The following is an 11,553-nucleotide window of genomic DNA, read 5'->3' as shown; positions in this document are numbered from 1 at the left end:
GAATCGTGAATCCATTACTACAAAACATATTTATTAAGTGATCAATTATTAATACAAACAGAATTAAATATTGTCATATAGCTAAATTATTTAATAGAAAGATATATAGAGAAAATATTATTAATAAAAAAAAACTATCTTGCGTCTCTTCTTCCAAATTTTTTCAAAAGTGCGTAGGAATTTATCTGAGATATTATCCTATCGGTTTCAACGTATCGTATATAAGCATATTGTATCATACCTTCGAGTGGCTCTTCCACCCCATCCTTAAACCACTCAACCGTAGGTACAGGTTTGCCTTCTCCGCTCTCGCAGTACAGTGATATTGTCGAACCCTCATTTATAGGTCCTAAAGTGGCGCCTGTGCTCAAAGTATTCTTCGAATTTTCATCGATGACACGTACAAACGCTGGTTGCACTGAAATACATAATACAAAAATCGTGTAGAAGATTGTTTCACTTCACAATTGTTATTTCCACTAACTTTCTCGAACGCATCGCATAAAATTAAAATTTTACCGTAGCTCTTATCTGCGTTACGATATATATATATTTATTATTATTAAGTTAGCGCGTATAAGATTATATGATATTATTTTTCTTCGTCATCCCCTTTAATATATATCCACAAGAGATAGCGCGTTCCTTTACGTCTCTTATTTCCTGTTCGAATAAATGCATTCTTTATATAAGCTCTTTGAAGGAATAACGTTTATTACGGAATTTCTTAACAAGAATGTACGTCGTATACTTACTATTATGTACAAAGATAGTGCTCCGCAGGAAACTATCCATTTTGCTTTGATGTTCGAGGCAATAACGAGAATGCTTCGCAAAAAAAATGCATCCGCGATATCTTGATAATAAAGTGTTGGTTTCGTTTAAAGTTATATGCGAATCGATCGTTTTACGAGGTATCACGAAACGTCAACGTTCAAAAGTTAATCTGTTGTTTTGCGTTTGTACACGTTATAAATAACGGTATACCGAACAGTGGGATTGCAGACGTACGTTATTTCGAGCGTATCGACATTTTCGAGCGTTTCGCTTCACGCAAATCGATGAACAGATCCGATATATTGCTCTATAGGTTTCAGCGCAAGCAAATTTTACCCTCGACAATTTATATTTGTTCTGTATATTTTTTGGTTAAAAAAATAGACACAGATCCCATTATATAGATATATCTTATACCTGTCATGTCGATATCACTTCGATGTTATCGTACACGTTATTCGACGAGTTATAGACAATTCCCAGATTTTTCTGTTTTCTTTTTGATTAAAATATGTTAACAAGTTATAATATATATATTTTATACACATACGTTTACAATTACGTTTTGATATAATATATTAAGTTAAAAACAATTCTATCGATTCGAGAAACTTTTTCTGTTCTCCGATATAACTTTCTTGCGGCGAGCGATTTAATCGCGGTGTTTAGAAGTGTTATCACATCCAATTCTTCTCCGATCTGGAGCACGTTCGATCTGATAAAGCGTTGTCTTCTTTTGCGCGATGGAAGTAAACCGTATGCCCTGAAATTCTGAGCCATCGTCACATCGATTTTCTGGCGTGAGGAGTCCTGTAACTTTCTACAATTCCTACGAGAGTAAAGTGACTTCCACTTTATCGAATAGGCGCCATGTTCTTAGGACACTATAAATCAGATCCCCCGGTAACACCGACTGAATGCACTCGGATCGTAGAGTGTTCTATTACGCTAGCTGTCGGTGTACATGTAAGCATGCGTGCATACAAATGCACCGATCGCGCGTATATACGCGAGACATTTGCATGCATGCACGTATGCTCCCGGTGTGGCATTAGAGGTGCTTACGCGCAAATACCGTTTTTAAGGATAATCATACGGCAAAAGTGATTCAAAGAATTGCTAATGATGGAAAGTACTACGTGCATTTTACGTGCATGGAAATAGCGCTTTTCTGTAGAATAAGCTTTCCCTATATTCACTACATATTTTGATATTTACAGCTGAAAATTATTTATTTAGGTACCTATAAAAAAATGTGAGAAAACTTGTAGATATATAATATTGCTAACATATCTTTAAATTGTATAATTAGTTAGAAATTCGATTGTGCAAATAAATTTGCTTCTAAAAGACGATTTAACATTATCAGACATTGATATGACACATATATACGGTTTATGATCAACAAAATTATTAATTTAATTAAAGCTTATAGATTCTTTTCATTAAAATTGTAGCTAGATTCGAGCAGCTAGATTCAGATATTGAATCATATCTATACTTGATAGTACTTCCATTTTATGTCAATTTTAAATCGTCCTCGTCCGTTTTTTTTGTAGCGATCGATCAGATTATGTCATTGACAAATGGTAGAAAATGGGAATTTTATTAAAGAAGAGTCTCTCTAACCTGTCTGAAGAATCAATTAGCAATGATTTTTTGCGTTAAATTCATGCTAAAATTCAATTCGTGTTTGAGAAAAATTATATTTAAATATTAAATGTACATTTTTCAGGAAAGCTAAGATATCGATAAAGCAAATATAATTCTAGATTTATATTGAATTATTATTATTGATGTAATAATTTTCCTAGGATTTCTATCCTAATTATATTCGATCGGAAATTATATTTATTTGACCGCAATGTGCTTGTTATAAATCTAGATCTGACGTTTTTTTATATCTTACTTGCAACAAAGAAAAAATTAGTTTCTTTAAGACAATTGTTTCTTAAATCTTCTCGCTTTTTATTGCTTACATATATAGTTTTGCCAAATTGCCAACTATTTCTGAGATTTTATCTGATGGAGCTTAAATTATCTCACGCTAAATTGAAATCTTTATAACACGGATATAGAGGAAATAAGAACATAATCTTTTTAACCGTGTATCTCTAGTAGGTTCTGACTGACAATGAGTCGAGTTGTTATATTATCTGAGACATTTCATATCATCAGTTTGCTACTAAAAATGGTAAAAGCGATTAATGTTTAAATGTCAAGTGGAAAATCGCAATAATGTTTTTCCAACAAATTATTCTAAGAATTGAATTTGTTCTTTTTTTGAAATCGCAAGTTTGAAATGTATTTTCAACAATTGTATAAGATTACGAGATTTGGCAAAACTAGATAAAAAGAATGATCAAAATATTCTGCAAAGAATGATGTATATTCTGCAATGTCTTGTTAAAAGACATCAAACTATCAATTTTCATTAGCTGTGTAATTTTAAAAACGTTCATCATAATCAATCATAAATTAAACTGCCATGCATCTAGTCTGTTAAAGTATAAAACATTTTAAATCTGTATTTCTTATGATCGTTGCAAATAAGTCTGCACCTACCTATATATTTTATTTATCACATTTTGACATAAAACACAGATTTTACTGTCACAATTCATAATCTAAATTCCTACTTTGTAAGTTTTAAAATTTTGTGCTTAAAATTTTAAAATCTAGGCAGAATCACGGAATTTGTTCGTCTATTCTATGCGTATACATTTGGAACCGAATGAGAGAAATATCGAATACAAATAAATTCTTCAATATATGCGACTATTATTGAGCGAAAATTGTCGCAGTACTCTTTTTTTCGCCGGTAAAATCGCTAGTAACATCGCAAAACATAATCTCGCAATTTTTCTAACATGCGCGCGTTGTAGCCTATGTGTAGACATATTTCTTTTTCAAATATGTGAATATCAAATAATTCTTTTCAGAGAAATTCATTTCGCGGGCTCTTGGGCTTCTGACGAGATAGTACATTTTTATGATCGTACGAGTAGGCATTGTGTAATTTTAAATCATCTTCGCAATTTTCCGCTAGTCAAGAAAATTACATTAACATTCCATTCAGTAAGATAGAGAGAAATATTCATAATGAAATAAAGTTATGACTTTCCGCATTTCTACATAACTTTCTTACTACATGAAACTTGCATTTTTTAAAATAGAATGTGGTATCAATAGATTATAATACTTCATAAGACACAGAAGCAGAAGTCTGTTACAAAGTTAACTAACGAGAGATGTGTGATCAATATTTGACAAAACGCGACGTGTGTGGTTCGTTAAACAATTCGTTAACGAGTTTCTCTATACACCTTTTATTTCCAGAGAACAATATTTCATTATACTCACAGGATTGGTCACAAATTTAATTGAATCGTTTTTGCGCATAGTATTTTTAACAAGAAGACAAGAAGAATGCTTGAGATGATAATTCTAAATTCTTTTAATATAGATTAGGAATCGAAAATTTTATTATTTTATTACATTTATCGCTTTATTCGTCTTCCAACATTGATTCTTGATGTGCATTTTAATAAGAATCAAATTATGTTTCATTAATTCACATATTGATATTAAATCATAACGATAAGTTTAAATTAAAGGGAGGTTCTCATCTAGCTCGCCCAAAAACTCGATTTTGTTTTTTTGCATTTTTTGATAGCTTATCATATGTAGAATATATTCCCAAAAGGGTTTGGCCAAAAACAATTTTATAAAAAAGATATACCATAAGAAGGGAACCCACCTTTTACGCAAAATTTGAGTTCGCGCATATCTTACATCAATATTTTTGAACTGCGTGCCTATATTACTATACTATGGTAAGCATAATTACCTAAAGTGCTACCAAATGTCGTAAGATATGCTAAGACTGTGAAATATTTGAGGCATGCCTCTATATTTAAAAAAAATCGCAAAATCTTTAAACGCGTTTCCTGAAAAATCATGTTTTTCAAATTGGCAATCACGATTACTCAAAAACTAATTGACGGATCGCCTTTTTTTTGTTTTGTTTTAAAGTATATTAAATTTATTGGAGTCTGAACCTAAATGCAGGTAATATTTGTTGTTTTTCTTTTTTATATAGCACATTAAAGAGCGAAAAAACGTGAAAAAACGGTACTCAAAATTCAAATGTCCGTCATTTTTTTAATTTTCGACTTTCTATTCATATTATAGGTTCAAGCTTCAACAAATATTATATATTTCATGAAAATTTTTGGATTTTTGATTTCTGATAACTTTTACAGGTGCTAGAGTGATTGCCAATTGGACATCTTTTTTTGACGCGGTCACGATGCACCACGTGTGACACCATTCCACGGCAGTAATTTCTATTTAAAAAAAATTTTTTTATGTACTCTTAGACTTTATAAATAAGTGTCAAAAACCTTCAGTTGTTCATTTACTTCTTTCTATGAAAAAAATTCAAGAAAATCATTTTACTTTTGGGTCGGTAGATGAGAACCTTCTCTTATATAAAAGATTATAACAAATACTTATTTAAAAGTAAAATCAATCAGTTAAATAAATTCATACTCGATATTCTCGAACATTTTGCACATGTACGTAAAGAAGATTCAATCGATCGGTCACGAAATAAGTGATCCTTTATAAAATTTGAATAACATCAAGAAAGTTATCTAAACTAGTTAAAACTCTAGTATTCTCTCTTTCTTTCTCTTTCACGTTTGTTCAATAAATTATTTTGCTAAATTAGAGGAAATAGTTCATTGCTTATGCAAGAAATTAATGCCGTAATAAATCAAGGACTTACATAATTGTAACAATTGATGGTATTAAATTTGTTATATTTTAGATCTGATTTATATTATTAATAGTCTCTTATGTTTTCCGGTGCACACGTACTACCTCGAGTTTCTTTAACATTATAGTTAGAAGATACTATCGAAAGTAGAAAACTGATCAATTGCTTAATATCATAGAGTGGCAAATTTTGTAAGCTATAATTTTTTCTTAGAATAATTGCTCACATTCTCAAAATAATTTCTTTCGACTACAATATCGTTTCTATTAAATGCCATACACGTTAAAATTTAAATTTGTACGGCGGATTAATATTATTTCACTTTTAATGGAGTGTCTTTACTTTGCTACAGTTAATTATATCGAGTTCGTGCTGTAACATAATGCATTTAACTTTACGTACGTCATATGCGTATATTCTTAAATATACATATTATATGAGTTCGTTTTTCATAATAAGCGTGAAAAGCTTTTACAGCGCAACAGAATATGAAATTCATGCATTTTGCTTTTGTACCAAAACCATTAATATATCTATAATCTATCAAACTTACTTATTTGATCCATAAATTTTTTCTTAAAAATCTATATATATTATCTTTAAATAATTTGTCATATTTTATATATTTTTTCGTAGTTATAATGATATATAAATATAGAAACACATAAAAACATTGATAGACGAAATATGAAAAGACGCATACATTTCTTTAAATAATAAAATACACTTTCTTTCTACTACTAATTATGATAAATTATTATCACATACAAATATAAAGTCATGTACAATATTAGATATTGAGAGAGAGCTAAAATAAATTTTTTTCTTTCTAAAAATTATTTTCTTTTTTTACTTAATATCGCCAAGTCTAAGAGAGAGAGAGAGAGAGAGAGAGAGAGAGAGAGAGAGAGAGAGAGAGAGAGAGAGAGAGAGAGAGAGAGAGAGAGAAAAGTATTCGATACTTTTATAAATTTGATCAGTCTGAACACAAGGCAAATATGGATCTCCATGTACAAAGGATTAAACCGGAAAGAGGTAAATTAATCACCTTTGTGAAATTAATCAAAACAGAACATGCCCAGCAGCGCTGTATAGATCCATCTACTACGGCGCGAATTCGAACCCGTCAACCGAATTGTTTGGTGTAATCCTTTAATATTAGAAAGAGCGTACAACTACTATTGTCGATTAAAAATCTACTGCCATTCCGGCCATCAATACGAAAAACAAGATTGGACGGCAACTGGTGCGCACAGTGCGCACAGTGCGCACAGTGTGTATGTATAAACAAAAAAGGTTCCGTACCTTATATAAACACAATCGCCGAAATACTTTCGGAACGAACCGAATTCGAAAGAAATAAAGAAATTGAAGGGAAATTTTTCTCTCGCAACGCAATATTTTATTCTATGCTTTAAAACTCGATGATTTATTTTAGAGCTAGACGGTTGTCACGTTCTGACTGTTATTGTTCGTCCGTTTTTTGGTCAATGCATTTAAGCAATTTACCAGGGATTTGGACAAGTCGTGTGAAGGATATTATTATTATATTTATTATTCGGGACCGAAAAGATATCTGAGTTTATACGTATGGTAACGAGGATCAGTTTTATTCATTTGATTATAATTAGGATAATCAACGTCAAAATTGACAGGAATAGGTTTAAAGGGGGGTGCGTTTTCTAATTGTTGCAATTGTTGGAGGAGGGGGAGAGGATCTTGATTAGAAATGACTGCTTGTTTGATCTGGAATATGATTTGTTTAATTCAAACGCGCCTACCTCCTTTCTTCGTCATTCAGCCGCGTTTACGAAAATGAATTTTAAGCTCACCACACTCTTCGGCAACGCTCTAAAACCAATCCGCCAAACCCTCTGGTCGCCACACTTTTCGTCAGCGCTCAGATCGTCAGCGTAGAGGTCAAACTCACTTTCGGGAATTTGTCAAGATTATTGTCTGTTTCTGGGAACCAACTCCGTAATCGCCACGCTTTCGGCAGCGAAAGTACTGGATCGCCACACTCTTCGTCAGCGCCCCAGCACAGATCGCCACGCTTTGTCAGCGGAAACTGCGAGTCGGAATCCCAGAAGTGACAGTGATTATTACGACCTCCAAGAATCAACCCCGTAATCGCCACGCTTTCGGCAGCGAAAGCACTGGATCGCCACACTCTTCGTCAGCGCCCCAGCACAGATCGCCACACTTTGTCAGCGACAACTGCGAGTCGAGTCTTGGAAGTGATCGATTTTTGATTACGAAATGAGATTCCAGATTTTTACACTTGTTTCTTTTAACTTATCTTACCTTTATTCTATATAAATCTCGATACAACTTGTGCGTGAAGCGCGGTCTTATGAGGTATGATAGTGTAGGGACTAAGTCCCAGAATTGAGCGCGAATGCTCGAACTTAGCGTATAGCGGAACGTAGGAAATCGAATAGGGTTAGGAGAGAGTCTAAGAATTACGTCTAGTCAAGACCGAAGTTAAAACTTATCTGCTTTCCGCGGCGTTTTTCCGCCCTATTTATACCCGAAAAAGACCGGAATCTCCCGCGCGAGATTCCCGCCTTTTTCTTACGCGTCTTAAGGGGGGAGGTATTCTAGAAGCTTCTAGAACATTCTAGAAGCGTAGTTTCGGGCCCATCTGGCCCCCAGCCCTTCAACGGACTCCGATAAGATAATCTAAACATTTACACTAACCCCGGCCGTTTCCTCGGAATTCCGAGCCTAGCGTGCGTCGTCTAAGCCTTCAAGACTTTTAACGTGCGTCGTCGGAAATATAAAATTTCCGTACGTAACACGGTAAAATAATGCTGACGTCATCTTCACGTCGAGACGCTGTGTAATATCGATTAATTCGTTAATAGGACTCTCGTTGGGAAAATAATTGAGCTATTATTAGTCGTAAGTCGAAACGAAGAGTCTCACACACGATGTATGTAGCATTAATTTTCGCCTCTCACACGGCTATTAATTCGAGTGGTCATATATACAGTTTATTGTTCTCGCACGATTCGAAGCAGTACCGCGGTGACCTGCCATAATATTGAAAAACGTATTCGTGCGACGCACTTCTCGCGTTACGGAAAACAGACGCGATTCGCTGCGTTATAAGTCCATTAATTAAGAATAATTATTTCGTTGTGACTTTATTGAAAGAACCGGACAGCTTGCATTGAAACATGCTTTTAATTGGCACTTGGAACGGAATTTGATCTCTTTTAATTGTAAAAAAAATTGTGAAAAAAGGCTACCAAACAAAAAAAATCCCTTTTCCCGCATATCGTCAGTGCATATAGCCGATTTGTCATTGCCATGCCCTGCCATTCCCAGAAAATTACGATGGAAAGCGATCCGGTTTGTGAACATTCCAACGGCGCACTCTAACAGCGATAAAGTTTATGAATAATATACTTGAAAACGACTTTTAAAGTCGCCTCAACGACCCGCAGCTACGACGGCAACTTTGTACGACTATACAGAAAGAGAATTACTTCAAAAGTGGGAGGCGGTGTCATTAGATCGTAAGTAGCTTTCGTGATTTTTTACAAGACGGTTTCTGGATCTTTCCCCGGCGCGTTTCGCGTATTTCCCACTTGGAAGTCGGCGTAACTTACGAAGTATAAAGCGTTACAAACTTCGCGATTTTTCGCGATCTTTCGCGCTCGTCTTCACCTCGGCAGTTGAGGCGAAATGATATTTCCTTAGTTATAGTCGTCAGCGGTAAAAGCGTAAAGTTGTCCTTTCTTCAGTGCTCATCGAATAGCAGGACGGGATTCATTGATATTGTAATGCCGAGTGCTAATGCACATGCAGAACGCGCGCAGCAATCCCTCGCACAGTAGTTTCGCTCAATAAACTCAGATACATGCATTGTCCGATTACCGCGATCTTTCGTGTGTATCGGAAAAGGACGGGTGTGTGCAGATATATTCTATTGTTCTGCTGGATAATAGCTTAGCATTATCACGTTGCAGATCCGAGTCTCATCCTTTAGTTCTACATAAATTCATACAATTTACCGGATCTGACTTGTATACCTAAGTCTTAACTTAAATAACTGGGAAATCGCATTGTGCGAAAATTATAACTGCGAATTAATACAATGAGAAAATAGATCGATAACTATTGCGCATTAAATGGAATTTTGAGAAATCAACTAATGATTTTCTTTAATAATACACTTTTTTTTAAATCAGTGACAACAATACATTGCAAAACGTAAAAGTGCAAAATAAATGCAGCTCCTGATTCGGAAAAATCCAAATTCCGAATGAAATAATTCCAATCTCCGGAAGAAAAATCGCGTGCTAGAGGAGAAATTGCGCGAATTAAAAAGTAGAACGAAAGTAGCTCGGACGTTTTACGTCTTGTGGAATTCGCGAAAGTGATTTTGATAGGACCTTTTGGGAGATTTTTGTCGACGTTGAATCCGAGCGACGCGACGCTCGGCTTCGTCGTTGCCGCTTTGAGACAAGGTATCGCAATTGTCTGTAATTTTGCGCAGCAAAAAGGAAGACGCTCCGTAAAACGGAACACGTACGAAATGAAAGAAGAAACAACGTTTCGCGTACTGTATACTTTTAGCTCACTATCTAATCTCGTATAAAAGCGCGCATCCATGCGGCGCGGGCGCCACCATGTTAAAACTATAATACGGCGTTTTGCCAACAGCTATTTTGCAGAGCTTTACGTGAGTTTGCAATGGCACAATCTAGCGAATGAGCGATTAGTCGGGAGAATAATACAAAGCGCAACCTTTATGATATCCGACGTAAAAATTAATAATAGCACTTATTTATACTATAGTGTAATTCTCGCATACATATATTATTTTGCATGTTATAAATTTTCTTATCTCTTCCTGTGTTTCTCTGCATAAAAAAAATATATATATATACAGATAGGAAATTTTATTATACTTATAATCTTATAAAGAAGTAATATACTAAAATAGAACTAAGTTTCACAAACTTCATCTTTATCACATTAAAAAATAATCGAATCTGAAAATTGTTACTTTTCCTAATCCCCGTCGTTCTGATCCTGTTTGCGCGCGCTCTACTTTCCTGACAATATTATCTATTTGGCGATAAATCTGCAGCGTGATGTCCTAGCTAGAATGAGGTGTTCGGATAATCCGGCAGCGCTGCGCTGTATATGTAAGTACAGATATGGGTGTGATACGTGATACCGTTTCGCGCACAGCTTCGTGCTGTGCTCTTCTATGTAGATTAATGTCGGCGCTTGTCGCAAGAGAGCTCGCAAGCTACTCTTACGTTGTCGCTTCACCACGCTGTGGTATAATGGATACAACGTGTATCCCGTATTTTATCGAAATTGGCGCTACTTAGTCACAAAATTTTTTTTCGTAAATATTTAATCCTGAGAATTAGGATAAATTAAAAATTTAGCCGCGCCATTTTTTATATAAATCTATTTTTCAGCTATGATATTTTTATCTTTTTTTCATTAATTTTATTACTTTCAAATTTTTTGTGCATTTCTCTGATGACATAGAAATTGCTTTGATATTAAACATTTTGTCCATAAATCTATTTTTTAATTTTGGTATGTTTCATAGATTCTTTTTGACTCGGGAAATATTTACGAAAGATGAATTAGTTCATCTCCCAAAGCTGATGAAAATTAATTAATGAATATTAAAAATTTATTATTGCTGTTGTTGGAATTTCTCTTTCCATGCAGCTTTGTTTTAATTACATACCTATATAAGAATTATACAATATATATACGTAACTACTAAATTAAAAATAAAATTATAGTTAGAGAAGAATAATGGTACGTATTTATCTTCTTTTAACATTTATTTTATTTCCTCCTTCTACTGAGCAACTAGACTTCTTGTAAGACAATTAGCTGCATGCGAGAAAGATAAGAAACGTTTATTAAAGTTATTTATCAATTTAAAACCGTCGATTTAAGATTATTATCATAATTGAAATTATTCAACTCATTAAAGAAATAAAATT

General features: G+C 34.0%; 1 protein-coding gene across 13 annotated transcripts in view; it reads right to left on the bottom strand.

The window, feature by feature from the left end:
* Positions 1–11,553, bottom strand: part of Nrm (neuromusculin) — a 162,274-nt gene that overhangs the window by 44,731 nt on the left and 105,990 nt on the right. For all 13 annotated transcript variants that reach the window (XR_013259109.1, XR_013259110.1, XM_077420258.1 and 10 more), the window contains exon 4: positions 242–418. Coding sequence is in view for 11 of the 13 variants with exons in the window: in XM_077420258.1 (XP_077276384.1) it covers positions 242–418 (177 nt within the window). In the remaining 2 variants the exon portion in view is untranslated. The remainder of the gene's footprint in view (positions 1–241; positions 419–11,553) is intronic.

This window comes from Temnothorax americanus, unplaced genomic scaffold (assembly GCF_048541705.1).
Source record: "Temnothorax americanus isolate GAGA-0224 unplaced genomic scaffold, ASM4854170v1 Scaffold6, whole genome shotgun sequence".
Classification (NCBI taxonomy): domain Eukaryota; kingdom Metazoa; phylum Arthropoda; class Insecta; order Hymenoptera; family Formicidae; genus Temnothorax; species Temnothorax americanus.
This window is presented reverse-complemented; position numbering and strand designations above follow the sequence as displayed.